Source organism: Mastigoproctus giganteus, chromosome 2, assembly GCF_048544385.1.
Source record: "Mastigoproctus giganteus isolate SK-2022 chromosome 2, ASM4854438v1, whole genome shotgun sequence".
NCBI classification, from domain to species: domain Eukaryota; kingdom Metazoa; phylum Arthropoda; class Arachnida; order Uropygi; family Thelyphonidae; genus Mastigoproctus; species Mastigoproctus giganteus.
Genome location: NC_143576.1, coordinates 97,518,781 through 97,538,339, shown reverse-complemented (window position 1 = coordinate 97,538,339; position 19,559 = coordinate 97,518,781). Strand labels below are relative to the sequence as shown.

General features: G+C 37.8%; 1 protein-coding gene across 2 annotated transcripts in view; it reads right to left on the bottom strand.

Annotated features, from left to right (window-relative positions):
- raptor (regulatory associated protein of MTOR complex 1) overlaps positions 1-19,559 on the bottom strand; it is a 638,589-nt gene that overhangs the window by 309,697 nt on the left and 309,333 nt on the right. For both annotated transcript variants that reach the window (XM_090389485.1, XM_090389491.1), the window contains exons 17-18: positions 12,274-12,351; positions 2,025-2,257 (exon numbers count right to left, since the gene is read on the bottom strand). In XM_090389485.1, coding sequence (XP_090245611.1) covers positions 2,025-2,257; positions 12,274-12,351 — 311 coding nt within the window. The remainder of the gene's footprint in view (positions 1-2,024; positions 2,258-12,273; positions 12,352-19,559) is intronic.

The window sequence follows — 19,559 nt, the reverse complement described above, 5'->3', positions numbered from 1 at the left end:
ATTGGGCAACAGAAAATCCCCTTGAGTTATCCAAGAGGTCCCATTGCATTCTCCAAAAGTGACAGTGTGGTGTGGATTTACGGCCACATTCATGATTGGGCCATATTTTTTTGAACATGTAACACCGACTTGGCCCTGCACCTGTTCCGTTACTGGACAGTGATATTATGAAATGTTGGCGAATTTCACAATACCAGAGCTGCAACAATGTGGGTGCCTTCAGGATACCATATTCATGCAAGATGGTGTGCCACCCCACATCCACCATTGTGTCCAAAGATTGCTTAGGCAACACTTTACACACAAATGGGTCATCAGCCATTATTTCCAGACATCTTGGCCACCCCGATCACCGGACCTCAACCCATGTGACTTCTTGTTGTTGGGTTTTTTGAAGAACCAGGTGTATTGGGAAGGATGTCAAACTCTTGCAGATCTGAAGGACAGCATTAGATGTCATGTGCTGGCTATTCCAGTTGACATGTTAAGTTCTGCTGTAGAAAATGCTGTTCTTCAAATGGAAACTGTTGTTGAACAAAATGGAGGACACATTGAACAATTATAGCACTGTTCGAGTGATTTGTATTGCCACAGTGCCATATTGTGACAAATTTTGTAACTAATTTCTTTTTCAAAGAAATGGCGAGCACATATTTTATTGTGCCTGTTGTCCAAATTTCTCTTCAGTACGAGCATTAGAACTCGCTCCAGAGCCCTCTACATAGGGATACTTTAATTTTAACAACCCTGTATATTTGATATCATTACAAATAACTGTACCATTTGATGCCATTACAAATAATTTACTTTTTATTAAATACAAACTTCAATTTTGTAAACTTGGAATAATGAAAGAATGGTCTTTTTTGTACTACTGCTTTATTCCAAGATGGCCACAGATATAACAAAAGCTGCCAAGATAAAAGCCTATTTTATTCCTGCATTGTCAACCATTCAAAGATAAAACAAGTGAACAATTAACAATTCCTATCATTAAATTCAAAAGGAAGCTAGATGGGCAGGCATCTCCTATCCATAAAGCTGTAACTACAGTCATATACAGATGGTGAGGATAAAGTGTTGCACTGTTGCATTATGCCAAGTCTGCATCAGCAGCTTTGTGTATATAAAGTTCTGTTTATTCTTAAGATGGTGAAGGTCAGTAAAGTTTACAAATTCATTGTGTCTACATTACAAATTCATTGTGTCTACATTACTGAATTAATTACCAAGAGCAGCCAGATTTTCAGCACCACAGTTCAAAATCGGCTGTGCATTTTTCCTGGCAGTGTTTGGGCTTGAACCCATAGTCTCCTTACCCGAGGCCAAGCATGCTCATTGCTAAGTGAAAGTGGTGTGTGATGGCACAAACAATTTTCTTGTTTGTGCCATCACACCAAAAAAACCTGGATATCACTTTGCTAAAGCAAAGAAATGTCAAGTATCACATAACATTTTACTGAACATACACATCTGGCCTCATTAATTATCTCTGAATAAAATAATACCAAATGTAGTTCAGGCTATCAACCAACAGTCTGACTTATTATTAAAGATAAGTCATTGATCTATTAAAGTATTCTGGTTGTTATAAAAGATAACAAAAAAAAACAATTACAGGTATAATTGTATTTAGTGGTTTATCAATGTGCATTTATGTTATTGCGACAAAGGCAAATTGTTTCATAATTTTCTTCCCAATTTTTAATTGAGGACATATATCCTTGGTTCTTAATGGTTCTTAATATGCTTTTTTACTTTAACTCATTCCAATTAAAATAAATAAAATAATAATTATGCAATTTTACCATAACCCATTCCAATTAGAATAATGATCTATGATTTGCAAAATAATCATTTAGCATATATTCACAAAGTGAAAATACATAAATGTATTTTCACTTTGTGAATTAGTTGGGGGAAAAAAGCAGCGAATCAGCATCACAGTGCTGAAACATATTCCATCAAACTCAAAACAATTCAGATGTTACATTATAAAGATTGAGAGCAGGTTAAATATATACCTTTGCCTTAACAGTATTTACTAGAAGCTGAGCAGCAGCAGCAACATCTGGATATGGGTCACTTGACAGCATCACTAAAGATTTCCAAATATTTGTAAAAACACTAGCATAACCCAAAGATAAGCCTGGACTTAGTGAGATGCTACTTAACGAAGTACTAGAACTGACTCGCCTCATTCGATCAACCGTAAGCAGGCCAGCTCCATCACCCTGTCCTGATGGCTCAACAAAGCCTAGAGAAAACCAAATTACTTTTAATATTTATAAGCATCTAACATGTGTAAAAGGAAAAAAATTTAAATCAGTTATACTAAGAACTATCTCATCTTCCAGTTATTTGAAGCAAGTAGATTTGCAACTTGGTTATTAAGACCAAAGTCTTAATAACCAAGGTTGTTATTTTTGTTATTGTTATTTGTTTTTTTTTAGGAGCATTAGCAACTAAGGCCATATTGCCACGGGAATATGCGGTGGTCATTCCCTGACCGTTGTGCATCCTCCATATTTGGTGGTGATGGGCTCAAACCCCGGTCTAATCAAGAAGTGTGTGCTACGCACTGCTGCTCCTTCCCACCTGGCTATGGAGGCGCCGAATAATAACCAAGGGTGGTTATTAAGACCAAAGTCTTAATAACCACTAGTTGCCTAGACAGCACTGCTATCTTTAAAACAAATAACATCACTAAAATGCGGTTTGTTATTTGTTTAAAATACCAAGATATGCTACAGAGTAGCAGTTTTGAGGACACAGGTTTCTTATATGTATCTATGTGATTCATGAAGCAGTTCTATGTGAGGTCTATGCAGCTAAAGATAAAATTTTAAATATTTAATACAGCAAAAAAAAAAACTATATACAGCTTACAAGGTGTGGTTATTAAATAACAAGACTGTGCACACAGCCACTATATAACAAGCGACACCTATGAAACAAAGGCACAACGATTTTTCTAACAAATCAGGTGCCAACATGTTTATTCGCTTTGCAGTGAGCCAGATTTTCATTATCCTCTGTTTTCACAGTTTGCTGGAAAAATAACAGAAAAAAGAAGAGAACAAAGAATCAACCTCAAATTTTTAACAAAACTAGGATAACAACTTAAAGTTATGAGTTTTTAAGTCAAGAGCTTGTGTGTTTGAATGGCATAAAAAGATATTTAGAAGGAGCAAGAATGTGAAGGCCATTAACGACCAGTATCTATGAAAACTGATGAAAATGTGGACCAGGGAAGGACACTAATTAGAAGTGACCATCATTTAAGCATTAGAATGGACTATAAAGTATTTAAGGGCAAAGGCCTCATGTTACGAGGTAGAATGACTAATATGTAGGTTAGTGCAAATGCATCATTTTAACATAGCTATCTACCAAAGTAGTTAAATTAATTAATTAAATTGGCATAGTTTTGGTTATATCTCATATTGTGACTGCCTTCACAATGAGTTGCCATGGCACTGTACTACCTCGAATAAATAGCACTTCACCAGTGGAGAAGACGTTATTTATTCTCAGCGGATACCACCACCCAGATGGCACCGTTTCAAAGCTTGTTGGCTTCTCTTCAGTGGGTGGGCAAGTACCCAGGTGTTGCAATAGTGACAACCCAGTTATATGAGAGATGCCTGATGGTGCATAGTGATATAGACTATAAAGTATTTAAGGGCAAAGGCCTCATGCTACGAGGTGGAATGACTAATGAGATATAACCAAAACGATGGCAATTTAATTAATTAATTTAACTACTTTGGTAGATAGCTATGTTAAAACGATGCATTTGCACAAACCTACATATTAGTCATTCTACCTCATAGCATGAGGCCTTTGCCCTTAAATACTTTATAGTCTATATCAATACGCACCACCATCAGGCATCTCTCATATCGTGAAGTTATACTTCATAACTGGGTTGTCACTATTGCAACACCAGGGTACCTGCCCACCCACTGAAGAGAAGCCAACAAGCTTTGAAATGGTGCCGTCTGGGTGGTGGTATCCGCTGAGAATACATAACAATAGTCTTCTCCACTGGTGAAGTGTTATTTATTCAAGATAGTACAATACCATGACAACTCGTTGTGAAGGCAGTCACAATATGAGATATAAACAAAACTATGCCAATTTAATTAATTAATTTAACTACTCTGGTAGATAGCTATGTTAAAATGATGCATTTGCACTAACCTACATATTAGGCATTAGAATGGTTGCAACAGAACTCAATATGAACAAAGAAACAGTTGCACAAATTTTAAGTGAAAATTTTGGCATGACAAAAGTGTGCCAAGATGGTGCCAAAAATTTTGAATGAAGATCAAAGAATAAGAAGACTCCAAGTTCATGAAGATATTTTTAAAAAAATTGAAGAAGATTCAGGCTTTGAGTACTGTAATTACTTGCAATGAAAGTTTACTATTCCAGTAGGACCCAGAAACTAAAAGATGGTCAATGCAATGGAAGACAAAAAAAGAAAGCAGCAAGAATTCCAAAATCAAAAATAAAAACAATGCTTCTTGTTTTCTTCGCTATTAAAGGAATTATTATGGTTGAATATGTTCCAACAAATCACACAATCAATCAAGCATACCACAGTTAGGTCCTGACAGGGCTGCATGAAAAAATTCAAAGGAAGAGACCTGAATTGCGGGGTAGGTCCCTATAGACTGGAAAAGTATCAATATATCCCTAATTCGAAAAGGGGAATCAAAAAGAGACATGAATATAGAGATCTGTTAGCTTAACATTTGTTCCAGGGAAAATAATGGGGTGACTGTTTAAAAAGTAATGCTAGACCATTTGGACAGGAATGCAATTATACTTCAGTCACACCATGGGTTTGTTAAGGGGGGGTCTCTTCTAATGAATCTGATAGGTTACTAGGATGCAGTGACCAAGAAACTGGATGCAAAAAATAATTTTGACATCAAATACTTAGATTTCAGGAAGGCTTTTGATACTGTTATACATAAAACATTGCTGTACAAACTTGAGCAATGTGACATTAAAGGCAAGTTACTGTTATGGATAAAGAGATGGTTAAGTGGAAGAAGACAGAGTGGTTATCAATGGGCACTGCTCTTCATGGACTAATGTTATTAGTTGAGTTTCCCAGGGTTCAATGCTAGGTCCATTGTTGTTTTCAATATTTATCAATGATATTGATGAAGGTATATCATGCTTAATGTCGAAGTTTGCTGATGATACAAAGGTAAGCAGGCAGGGTGGTTAATGACAGTCATCAGAGTGAGCTACTGCAACAAGATCTGGAAAAATTGGGTTGATGTGCTGAGAAATGGCAGTTGAAGTTTAACATTGACAAATGCAAGGTACTACACAAAGGCAGCAGTAACCCCAGAGTAACTTATCAAGTGTGTGGTACCTATATACTGGGTAGTGGAGAATGAAAAATACCTGGTGGTAATTTTGCTGTCAGACATGAAATTCTGAGAAGTGGAGGCATCCAGCCAGGACAGCTCATGGGGTTTCAAGGGAAACCCCATTAGTGTATAACACTGACTTTGCCCTACTGGCAAAGTCAGTATTATACACTAACTTTGCCAGTAGGGATAAGGATGTGATTATCCCTTTGATCAGTGGTTCCCAAACTGCTGAGATCTATGGACCCTTTCACTTTATCAACTATGTAGTACTATACTCAGGATAGTGGATAATAAAGAGACCTGGGGATAACTGTGCAGTCACAGACGAAATTCTTTGAGCAGTGTAGACATGCTGTTAGAACAGCTCTTATGGGTTCTGCCAATGATATAGAGTTCCAGTCAATCCTTCCCCCATCTCTTCCATCATGCAGTATGACTGATGACTTTTGGCGTACATCATGGTGAGATCCAATCTTCCTTAATTTCGAGGGTACAGCTCTAAGCTGTACCCTCAAAATTGAAATTCTCCATCCGTAAAGGTCCTTCTTTCTTTGGCAATGATTTGGGAGGCTCGAAAACTATCTCTAACTGCAGATAAATTTTGATGAGGTTCTAACCTTCTGTTGTTGACTGAAAAGTTTTAGTTCTTGGGAGTTTCTCTGCCGCAAAGCTCCATGAAATTTATCGTTATTTGATGCATGTTTTGTGGTGTAGTGACATTTCACATTATATCCCTTGAAACCCATTAATCAGTGCAAAAAAAGTAATTAATTGGCTACCGTTCATGAAAAACATGACACCCAACATTAACTTTTATTTTTAGACATCAACTTCAACATGATTTTTATGGGGTCACTGAAATAAAAAAAAAAAAATACTCATAAATATTGAAGTAAGTAAGCACTGATGTGTCTTAAAATTTTATGAAATATTTTAACAAATTTATTTACAAATTTGAAATAAATTGGGTTATTACAAAAAAATTTAAACAGTTCATTTTTAGCAAATTGTTTCCGCAGCTTTTCACATGACAGGGAATGTAATTTTAATTACTACCAAAAACGTAACATCAGATAAAAAACAGTACTTAATTTACTTGACTACAAAACATGACACTAACTTGTTGTTTTCGCCCAGATTTTAATATAACTATTTGTTGAGGCTACCGAAGTTGGTCAGCTTGCAAAGCATTCAATGAATACAACACTTCTATATTTTTTCTTAGCAGCTTATTACATAAAACAAATATACAGGACTCTATAACAAATGTTTAACTTAGAACTTAACAAGTGAACTGCTAACTTAGTACTAAAGGAAAATATTTACATGATGGGCAAAAAGTAACCCCACTACGAAAGTGGTAGGTCTCTGTGGAGGGGACACAAGCATCACCCAAGCCAAGATAAGGGATTAGGAAATCCATAATTGCTATCTCTAACAATTATTGCTATTTAATGACAGGGTCAAGATTAATGGATTATTTTAACAATATTTCAAAGAATAGCTTTATGTGGAAATAACAGAATTAATATCTAACAAGTCTAAGCAACTGAAGGCATATTTTACACAGATGACACAGAGGCACTATTAATGACACACTATTGATCAACCGATGAATGTTAAAATAATCTGTAAAATGTGCTTTTCATAAATTTTATTCTGATCTAATATAAATATTAATTTTTATGATCTGATTGAAATATCCGAGGGCTAGATAAAATTCTTTCGTGGGCCATGGTTTGGGGACCCCTGCTCCACAGGTATCTGCTTGTAATTATTGTTCCACTGATACACTCTTTTATTGCATCTCTAGCTGATGGGAGAAACTGGGTGTCTAATGTAATCAGTCTCTGATGAGTCCTGTTGATTACAAAAATTACTCCAAAACTGAATACTGAATACAAAGCAAATATACCTCTTGGAAATATGGTATTAGGATGTACAGTAGATATGAGTACATATAGTATTCACCTTTTCCCATTTCCAATATGTAATTGCTAGTCCTTTGAACACCTTTTTTTTTATTTTCATAATTCGTTTTGGGGACACAATCATACCTGTGATATATACAAAACCATGATATAAAGAGGCATGGTATATGGAGGTTGAACTGTATTTCATTATTTTATTGCAATAATTTTGTTATTAATAGCCATACCTCATATAATATAAATTAGTAATACTGGGTATTATATTGTCCTTCTTAGTATTATATTTGAAATTTTATCTTTATATCACGTGGAAACTCATAGAACTGACTCTTCAATTGCAAGTTCTGTCAGTGATTCACTAATTGAGACTGCCTGCTACCTGATGAAACACCAGCAAGTCTCCAAGTGGGCTGTCATAGTGGTTGTGCCCCTCTCATTTTTAAGCTGTTTAAAAGCAGTGCTTGTCTAGGTAATGTGATTCAGAGAAGTTTGTTTTATCTTGAGTTTTGACAATTTAGCATTAGTTATGGCAGTTGAAATTCTACTGGCTATCAAATATTTATAAGAATAGGATAGTCCACAGTATTAGTGTTACTATTATTAATTTATTTATATCATAAGAAATAAAGCTTTTGTTATGGGCTGCTTTTCAATATGCTTCTGTGGCATAACTAGTATCAAATTGACAAATGTTAATTTATAGAATTTAATCTCTACTTTTTCATTACTAGATACTGGCATTATTACAATATTAACTGCTTTAAAATGATGTCAGTTCTCCAGTACAATTTCAATTACTATCCTATGACTAGTATTTTCTACCACTGATTGGAACCTGGAATGCTGCATATCTAGTACCAAATAAGTTCTTTGCAAAACATATTTTACAATACAGTATACCATTGTTGTTGGTTTAGGGATTTATTAGGTGCATTGGCAACTATGGCCATAGTGCGCCACAGCATACTACCTTTGTCACAGCACAGCATTGCATCTCAATGTTGTCTATAGCACACTCGTAATCTGAGTAAGTTAATTAAAATTGATTTTTAATTAAATGATGTTATGATGAAACCTATACATACATTTTAATTAAATGTACATATAGGTTTCAATTACAAATACACAGATGAGACAAAACATTATGACCAGCGATTCATTATGCAAATCGAAGCAATCGGAGGTGAACTACGGCACATGCGTGCCGTAGTTCACCTCCAATTATTGATAGTTGGGACACATTATAAAAAAACACCTGATACTGAGCTCCGTTAATCAGTGTTACTCTTGTTCTTCAGATGGGAAAGGCAGCGGACTTAGCTGAGTTTGACAAAGGCCAAATTGCAATGGCCAGATGACTAGGTCAGAGCATATCTGAAACGGCACAGCTGGCAGTCAGCCGTGGTTAGTACCTACCGAAAGTGGTCCGAGGAGGGACCACTTTCGGTAGGTACTAACAAACTGCCAGCAAGGTGTTGGACAACCACGGCCCGTTGATGCTTGAGGTGAGCTAAGGCTCTCTCGGATGGTATGTGGCAACAGAAGGGCGACAGGAGTAATGTGTAACAGCACACAGTACATCAAGTTGAACCCTGCTGAAAATGGGGCTGAGTAGCCACAGGCCGCTCCGAGTGACCATGCTAACCACGGTTCACAGCAACAGCACCTACAATGGGCACGCGAGCATTGAAACTGGACCTTGAGTGATTGGAAGAAGGTCGTCTGGTCCAATGAATCGTGTTTCCTGTTGCACCACGTAGGGGGGGCCAGGTACGTGTGCGTCGTTTACCTGGGGGAGTGATGGTGCCTAGATGCACCATGTGATGAAAACAAAGCGGTGGTGGCAGTGTTGTGCTTTGGGCGATGTTCAGCTGGGATACCATGGGTCCAGTCATCCATGTGCCGGGCAATGTGATGTCTACTACCTGCATAAACATCATTGCTGACCAGGTACACCCTTTCGTGGCAACGGTCTTCCCCTCTGGTGGTGACGTCTTTCAGCAAGATAATAATAGGCAATGTGACACCTCCAGGATTGTTCAAGACTGGTTCGCAGAACATGGGGAAGACTTCCAGGTATTGCCCTGGCCTCCAAATTCCCCAGACATCAATCCCAATCTGCGGCGTCTCAACCACGGACCTTACAGGAGTTACAAGGATCTGCTGGTTAAGTGTTGGTACCAGATACCACAAGACACATTTAGAAATCTTGTAGTGTCCATGCCTTGCCAGGTACGAGCTATTTTGGCTGCACGTGGAGAACAAACATCATATTAGTTAGGTGGTCATAATGTTTTGGCTCATCAGTGTATATTTTGAGACATTTGTAAATACACACACACACACCCCCTACCTTCCATGTTTGGAAATCATGAAACTTTTTTAAATAGTTTTTGAGAATGAACTCTTCAATACTGAAATATTGTCTTCTGTGTATGTGAAATGAGTTTTCAATTTAACTACACAGGCCATGCAGCATTAGCATGTGACTCTTTGAATGGCAACACATCATAAATTTCTTTTTGCATATTCCACGTAAATGAAAATAAACCATACATAGTAGTTCAATATTGTCAAATAGTTAATGGTGTTATCACTCACAGTGAAACAAATTTCTGCTTCACATTGAGTTGCTCTGATATTGTGCTTTCAAACAAATCAAAGCACAAAAACGTTACAGCTCATTTATTTAAAAGGTGATACACTACTATGACAGCCTATTTCAGGACTTATACTTCCCTCATTATATATTAGGTGATCTCTTTTAATAAATGGAAGTTACCTTTTTTTGGCAGTGTCATTGGTCTGAAAGTAGTGCAATACCGGACTACTCACTGTGAAGGCAAAATTTGTTCTGGTGTTTAATATAAGGCCATTTAAATCCTGCCAGCTGCAAAAACACATGAAACGACAAGACAATCCTCTCAACTGCACATAACTAGATGAAAGTTCCTGCAATTTATATTGTATACAAACTATCAATCCACTGCTAATCTTGCTCCCAGAAATAGCAAGAGAATCTCATGACCTCTTAGCAAACTTCCCAAGCCATAAATATCATTACACACTTTAAATATTGTAGGTTATTATTTGCTTACTTTGTGGAGATTGTAAGTTTCCATCGCTCTGAACATAATATATATCTGCTTTCTACTCCTCTTTGAATAGTAGAAGCATTAAAAAAAAAAAAAAAAAAACTGATAATCCAGCACTGCCATGGTCCTGTGGATGTCAGATCTCTACATTTAACTTTGCTAACTTGCACACCGAAATACTGATTATTGGATTTTCTCGGAAACTGGATTATTGTACTTCTACTACACCAATGATGAACCAATGATAATGAATAGATGCTGAAGTCCCATTCTTAATGAAGTTGGATAGGGGGATTGCAAATAGCAGTAAGGGTTCTAGTATTATCATAGTACTGGAGAGCAAAGATAGTTTTTAACTGCACTTTATTTTGAAATAAATTTCATTAAAGGTTTAATACCATTGTAAAGTAAATAGATAATTCATTCAAAGGATATAATTCAGTCTATGACCTTATTGACTACATCTCAGGAATGAATCCCTCATAAAGATGGTTTTTTATTTTTGTTTTTTTTTTTTCAAAATTGGCATTAGTTTGCCAGTGAGTTCACTAATTCCATTCTCTCATCATTAAGCAAAAGGGCAGAAGCCGCACATGATGCCTCACAATTGACAAGGCTGCAATTATGCCTTTTGAATTTCACTGTACACCTGCAAGAAACATGATACTTCATCTCAGCAGTTCTTGAGAGAAAGGCCATGTAAGGGAATGAAAATTACCTCATGTGGCCAGGATTCATTCTCCACAAATAGTTGAAGCCCTCCAACGCATTAATAATTAAGATGTAATTTGTTGACTGAAACTGAAATGAACTGGGGTCTTCTTTGGATAGGAATCATAATAACAAAACCATAAACTTTGTAATAAGTATAATAGAGTAAAATGTAGAGAGCAGCTGATGTAAGAACAATGAATGCCAATCAATATTCTGGTGTTTTCATTTCTTCTTATATGATGTATGTAGGATAAAATAGAAATTTTGAATTCTTTAAATGTTTTTAGCTGTGAAAAGAGCAAGGTAGACTTTGCAAGCAAACATCTTTTCATTTGTGCTTTTCAAAATTCGTTAAAAATATGAAATGCAGTGCAGAAAAAAAAGCAAAGAAAAATATTCATAAAATTATGATAGTAACTATTAATTATATTAGAATTAGTAGAGGCATACGATGCAAGAAAGCAAGCTTATGCAGCATCAGCCAAAGGGTAAAAAAAAAAAAAAAAAAAAAACATCCCATTTCACCCCTCCATTCGTTCTTAATGCCTGTCCAGCTCAGCCTTAAATTTATTTAGGCTATCAACTTCCACAATAAAAGATGGAAGTCTGTTCCACCCATCAACTACCCACTGGCTAAAGGCAAATTTCCACACATCTATTCTACAACTGTCTTTCCTCAATTTGAATCTGTGGCCCCTCAGGTTCTTAATCTGAGCAAGAGGAAGAATCCCATCAGTATTCAAGCTTGCTCAACCCATTCAAGGCTTTATACACCTCAATCAGATCACCTCGCAGGTGCCTACTCTCCAGGCACTGCAATTTGCAGAACTTAAGTCTTTCGTGGTAAAAGTACCCCTTTGTTCCCTTCACTATATTAACTATCAACTATTAATTATGATATTAATTAACTACTTAAATATTAATTATTATTATTATTATTATTAATAGCCATATGGTGCAAGGAAGCCTAAGGCTTATTCTGCACCAGGAAAAAAAAAATCAATATATTAAGTAGATCCTAAAAATACTAGATTATTTTAATAACATAGTTATGGTTTACAAATGAGGTAAAGGATAAAAACATAATACTTGACTTAATTTAAATAAAATATCAGTCAAAACAATACCAACCAGCGACAGGAGATCCAGACAGCTTCAATCTTTCCCGAGATGCTACTTTTCTCATCTCAACTCCAATGCTCCCAAATTCTGAAAAGATAGCTTACATCTGAATAAACATTTAAAGAAATGAAATATAAAACCATTAAATGAAAATGCACTAATAAAAATACTTTGTATTAAATATCTATAAATGTACAGAATTATTTACAGGTTAATTCCATAGGAGCAATTAGTCCAGCGATTATGAGGCTGGACCACCAATATCATGGACCTAGGTTCAAATCCCATCATGTGGGGGGGAGTTGCTTCATCAGGCCTACCACCCCGAGGCTGAAGTGATGGCTGAGGCAGAGAATGGTGCCATCTGGTGTCACTCCCATCACTAGAACTCCCACCTGGATGTGAAAGCCAAAGCTAAAACAGGTCCACCTCCACAGCTGAATGAAGATCCTGCATTGAGTGTGGTGCAGGATGATAGTGTTCAGGCAGAGGGGTCAGCTCATAAAGTCAGAGACAGCGTCCCATGTATGACAGTGGAGTGAGTGGTGCTGTCTCCCATATGGCTACCACAATTGAAGGACAATCCAGCCCAACAAACTGGGAATGCTTCCTGCACAACTGCAGTAGTCACAACCCAGGAAGGAAGAAGAAACCAATGAGTGAAGTGGAGCATTGAAATGAATACATTCATCATGCAAGCATACTACAAACTAATGAAACTAGAAACAGACATGACAGTGTACAGGACGAAACTAACTACACCACCAAGTGGTTGGAAAGGTTCCCGACTGTTCAAGTCACCAAACAGCAACTAGCAGACCAGAGACAGGTCATTGTCAATAAGGACCTGATAGCTTCTGCAATCTTTGAAAAAAATCTAGCAGGTTGTGACTGACCTATTACAAACAACAATGAATATGGACACAACAGAACCAGAACTGGAGGAGCAAATACAAGAACTACAACCTGGAGTAGCCAAAGTGGAAACAGACAAGATTGTGATATTCAGAACAGAAGAAGAGTGGAAGGAGGAAGCTCTAGCAGAATTTGAGGGAATGGTCCCCACAAAGACTCACACCAGACCCAACAGAATCCTGTGACAAGTTATAAACCATCTCAATAGGCAAATAATACTAGATCAGTTGATCAGGAAGTCCCACAACTGGCAAACCCCAGGAATAGATAATGCCACATCTACTGGTATTGTTTGATCTACTGGTTAGCGGATCAGTTCACCTAGATAATAAGGTACCCTGACACAAGCCAGTCTCTGGCTCAAGGAATCAACTACCCAAAAGCCAAGGACAAAGACTCCACAAACCCAGCAAGGTACAGACCAATCACCTTTCTCCCAACAATGTACAAGACCCTTACCAGCTGCATAACTAAAAATATATAAGAACCACTTGGAGAGCCAGAATCATGCCTGAGCAGCAGAAGGAATGAAAGCAATGAACGAAGAATGCAAGGAGCAATTAACCATTGATGCTGCAGTTTTGGACCATGCCTACAAGAAGCACTACAGCCTGTACACGGCCTGCAACTCCATGCCCCATAGCTGGTTGATAACGACACTGAAGATCTACAAAGTCAACCCGACACAACACACTTGCTAGAAGCAACCGTGGCAAAATGGAGGATCATCATCACGATCAAGAACGTCATGACCTGACTCATCAGAAAAGCAATCTTCCAGGGAGATGCCCTGAGTCCATTATTGTTCTGTATAGAACTCAACCCACCATGCTCAATAACAACAACTACAGTTAAAACCTTAAAAGAAGGAGAGAAAGAAACTGTACACCCTCTCTTATGTGATGTACATGGATGATATCAAACTGTATGCTACATATGCATACTGAGAATCAACTCCAACAGATACTCCAGATCACCAAAGAGTTCCACCCTGACATCAGGATGCAATTAGACAAATTGCAAGATTCATGGAATACATCAAAACTACCAGTTGAAGACTGGTGAAGAGATTGAAACCATGTGTTATAACTGGGCTTGCATCATCCCCTATGGGGATGATGCAGACCCACCAGTTATAACAAGGAAATCAAGACCCATTGAACTGAGAAATACCATCAGAGACTGAGAAGCTGAATGGCAGGAACATGGTCAACCATAAATACTTTCACAGTCCGGTACTAATTCTACTGTTTAGGGGTTCAGAGATTGGACCTCTGATAAACTCTGATATCTTTACTGTGTCCCAAAACTGCTACTTTATCACTTTGACTTTGCACGACCAGATGGAAATTACATTGCTATAGCATAATGCGAAGTTTTAGAGACCTGCAAGTACCGTGTTAATAGACTAGTAAAGGATAGCAAATTGCTATAGCATGTAAAGCCCTTTAGCTTTTTATACTGTGAGCTATGCAGTATAGTCCATTACGAATGAGGTGGTCATGATTAAGTGATCACTGAGTATATACTGTCAGCATATTGAAATGTCCATTGTCAGGTTAACATAAACGATATTTAATCTGGAACTTTGATCATAGCATGTTAATAAATTATCTTGCCTCATTTCAGTTTATTCTTGATGCGCTCTCCTTCTACTCATATACACTTTTCCCAAAGACATGCAGGTGATAGTTATATGTTTGAGAATGTGCAGAATGGGAGGATGGGATTTTGCTGTTACAGTTGTCCTTGAATGCAGCTGTGTTTTATCTAGGGCATCATCACTGAACTATAGTAAAAGTCTTTGGTTAATATCATATACGAGGGGGTATCAAAAAGTTTGTACCCTGACCTAGATAAAACATCAGTAGGAAGATGTCATTTTTAATATAAGTTGTCTACATATTCAATAACTAACATGTGAAATTTCATTCCCGTAGGTGATTGTACACCAGAGGAGGAGCCCAGAATCTGAGGAATGATGCTATGGTTGACAAAGTGGAGTATCGAGGAGTGATCAAGTTCCTGCATTTACAAGGCAAGAAAGCTCAGGAAATTGATGAAGAAATGAAAGCTGTGTAGGGACAGAATTGTCCATCCTATGACACTGTAAAAAATTAGAAACAGGAGTTCCAGTGCAGTCGTACAAGTCTTTGACGAGCCAAGAGAAGGGAGGCCATCAACGTCCACAGACAGTGAGACAGTTGCAAAGGTTGAGCAGCTGGTGCTGAGTGATAGATGTGTGACAATTCATTTCATCGCAAATGCAGTGGGAATTAGTTATGGGTCTGCCCACAGCATTTTACATGACCATCTGTACATCTTAGGTCTCCGCACGATGGGTTCCAAGTTTGCTGACGCCTTTGCAGAAACAATGTTGAATGCAATGTTCTTGCCAACTGTTGGATTTGTTTAATGCGGAGGTTGAGAACTTTTTTGATTGGTTGGTGACAAATGCTGGGTGTACCAGTATGATCCAGAGACTAAAGACATGTCAAAGCAGTGGAAGCACACCTCCAAAAAAGGCAAAGACCACTCCATCTGCAAAGAAGGTGATGTTGTCCATGTTTCAGGACAGAATAAAGGGTTATCCTGACAGATTATCTACCTACCTCGTGGTTCCACACTTGCCAGAGAATACTACAGAAATCTTTTGAAAAAGTTACGCCATGCCTTGAAGATGAAAAGGTGTCCGTCTTCTGTCAAACAATGCACCAGCTCAATGCACCAGCACAGCTCATGGCCATTGCCAACTTTGTTGCCCTATGCGGCTTTGAACTACCGAAGCACCCATCCCATTCTCCTGAACTAGCACTGTCAGACTACTTGTTTGAAGAAATCGTTGGGTGGACACCGCTTTGATTTGTCTCAGGAAGTCATCAATGAAGTGGAATCATGGTTTCAGGCAAAAAGTGCAGACTTCTATGATCAAGACATTAAACAACTGATCCATAGATGGGAGAAATGTGTTACTATACGTGGAGAGTACATAGAAAAGGATTAAAGTTCCTGTGAAGTTTCACATTTCTAGGGCTATTATTTCTAGGTAAGGTTATGAACATTTTGATACTTCCTGATATTACTTCTTACCAACTTTATGGATGCTACCTTGAAGTATGACTACTTGAAGTGTGTGCTATGGTGTTTTGTGACACATAAGCTACAGTAGCTATAGTGTACCTATTCATGGAATATATGACTATGCGTGTACATGCCAGTATGACTGTGCAAAACTGGCACTATGGCACAAAATTCTTTTAGAATGAGATCACAGACTGGAGAACTGCATGCATTGCCATGTTATTGTGCCGGCATGTGTTCTCCAGTGACTGTGAACTCATTCTAAAGGCAAAAGTGGAACTAAAGGTGAAAGCATCAAGCTAAAGGCAAAAGCAGAACTGGAAGGAAAGTGATCATCTTTGATGACTGCAGGATGCTTTTCCTCCAATTCTGCTTTTGCATTTGTTTAAAGGTCCAAAAAATGCTGGACATTCCTTGTGACATCACAATCCAAAAAAATCTGCATAAATTAAGCATAAGAATCCCAGAAGACCAAAGCCATGAACATGCAAAGTGGAATTCTTGGTTATGAATTATTTTGGTAATGAAGAGTTTGTGATGCCATTCTGTGTTTGCCAATTTCTTCTCAGGTGGAAATGTGTGATCAAGAAGTGCATTTCCCCTCCTTGTAATATTTCCAATACTCATGAGAAACTTCAACCCTCCAAGCTCTCTGATTAAATATCAACATGAATTTTGAAAAGTAAAGTAGCTAGTGAATGAATTTCTGTACAGTACTGACACTTGCTTCTAGTGATCTTTGATACATAGAAATACAGGAGAGAGAGAGAGAGATTTCTCACTTTCGCAATTGTGTGCAGGAATCCTTGAATGCAGTACACCACTCATACATCTGAATTTTGGCTGATGTATCAGTTCCAAACTATACTAAGTCTTTGCTGAATATCAACTGGTTTTTATCTTTCTTTAACCAAATTTTGATTACACATTCCAGCTAATGGACTTCTTACTAATGCCTATGGTATCATCTTGCAATATGGCTAAGTGCAAGTGTGCAGGAATGAGTAATGTGAACAGGTGAGAAATATGAATTATTTAAGTGAAAGGATGAGAACCGGGTCAAATTTTAACACCGGCTCCATCATAGTTTAATGATTCAATATACAGTCAGGTATGCTACAATGAATGATGCTACAATTAACAGTTTTTATCAATAAAATCAGGATGCTACAATGAATGCAGTGTCGGGGCCTTCCCGCTTTGTTTAGAACGTCAGCTATCATCTTTGTTATCGTTTGTAAGATTCAGTTATCTGCTTATTTGCCCTTTAGTAGTGAAAATTTTTTTAAATTATTCTGCTATATAATTTTAGCCACGAGCTGGCAAAATAGAGTAAAAAAGCTAATTATTAACTTAGCTATTAAGAAAAAATAATTTCCAAGAGAGAAAGAGGAAAAAGTGTAGGAGATCTAAGTGCTGAATATGGTACAACTAAATCAACAATCAGTACAATTTTAAAAAAAACAAGGAAGAAATAAAAAGTGCACACGTCGCAAAGGGAACCCTAGATTAAGCAGTTCACGTTGTAATATCACGGAAAAGATGGAAACTCTTCTATTAGTGTAGATTAATGAAAAACAAATGGCAGGTGATAGTGTCAGTGAGGCGATTATTTGTGAAAAGACCAAACAATTGTTTGAGAAACTTGGTGCTAAGGCTCCGAGTACAAGTACTGGTTCTGTGAAGGAGTTTTTTGGCACCAAGGGGTGGTTTACCGGATTTAGGAAAAGGACTGGATTAAACAGTGTTGTGAGGTTGCCAGTGCAGATAGGGACACTGCTGAGCAACATCGTGAGAAATTTAAGAAAATAATTGAGGATGGAGGCTTTCATTCACAGCAGGTGTTTCACTGCGACAAAACTGGCCTTTTCTGGAAGAGAATGTCAAGCAGAACATATATCACGAAGGAGGAGGAGGAGACCACCTTGCCTGGCCATAAGCCAATAAAAGACTGGCTTACGTTGCTCTTTTGTGTCAATGCTTCGGGTGACTGCAAGGTCAAAACCACTGCTCGTGTACCATTCAGAGAATCCCAGAACTTTTAAAAACATCAGGAAAAACCACCTTGGAGTTTTGTGGCATTCCAAGCACAAGGCTTGGGTGACCAGGAGTCTTTTCTCTGACTGGGTGACTGAGGTGTTTGGCCCCACTGTCCATGACTACCTTAGGGAGAAGAATCTTCCACCGAAGGTTCTTTTGGTCATGGGCAATACTCCAGCCCACCCCTCCTAATTTGGTGGAAAAATTATAGATGAGTTCAGTTTTATCAAGGTTCACTTCTTGCCACCTAATACGATGCCTTTCCTCCAGCATACGGACCAGCAGGTGATTGCAAATTTTAAAAAACTCTACACTAAGGCACTGTTCAGAAAATGTTTTGAGGCCACTTCTTCCAGTGAAGTGACTCTGAAGGACTTTTGGAAGGGGTCACTTCAATATAGCGGATGCTGTTTTTCCTAATTGTGGTTGCTTGGAAGGAGGTTTCTGTTAGGTGCTTGAAAGCCATTGTGACCTTACGCTGTGGCTCCAAGGGACTTCGAAGGCTTTCAACAGTTGGAGGAAGAGCCTGTTGTGCAGGAAATTGAGAGTCTGGGCAGGTTCCGTAGGTCTGGAGATCAATGAGGAGGAGGACGTGGAGGAATTGGTGGAGGACCACAAGAAGGAGTTATCATTTGAGGAGCTAGCAGAGCTTCACAATGACGAGGCAGAGGCACTGAAGAAGAGAAAAGCTTTTGGGGACAAGAAAGACGAGGACAAGGAAAAAAGTCACTGCATTCCAGCTGAGGACCTTAAAGAGGTGTTTTCTTGCTGGAATAAACTGTTCAAACTTATAAAAGATTATCACCTGGATATTGCTGCTGTGGAAATGGGCTTAATCATTTTAATGACACCTTGAAGGCCCAATTTTTGGAGGGTCCAAAAATCCAGGATAAAGCAGTCAACTCGGGATTCATTCTTCAAAAAAGGTGGACAAACGCTGTCCAACTGATGAATCTCCCACAGGACAGTCACCAAAGATGAGTAGGAATAATGATTCCTCTCCTTCCACCTCTATGTGATTTTTTATGATTTTTATTAGGGAAAGTTTGTTTATATTTTCAGTGGTGGGAATACTGTTTATGCTTTTCATGTGCGAAAGATTTTTTATGCTTTTATTATGGAAACTTCGATTATAATTTTCACTAGGGAAAGATTGTTTATCCTTTTCGTGTGCATTAGATTGTTTATGCTTTTTATTAGGGAAAGTTTGTTCATATTTTTTCATTAAGGAAACATTGTTCATGTTTTTCAAATTTTAT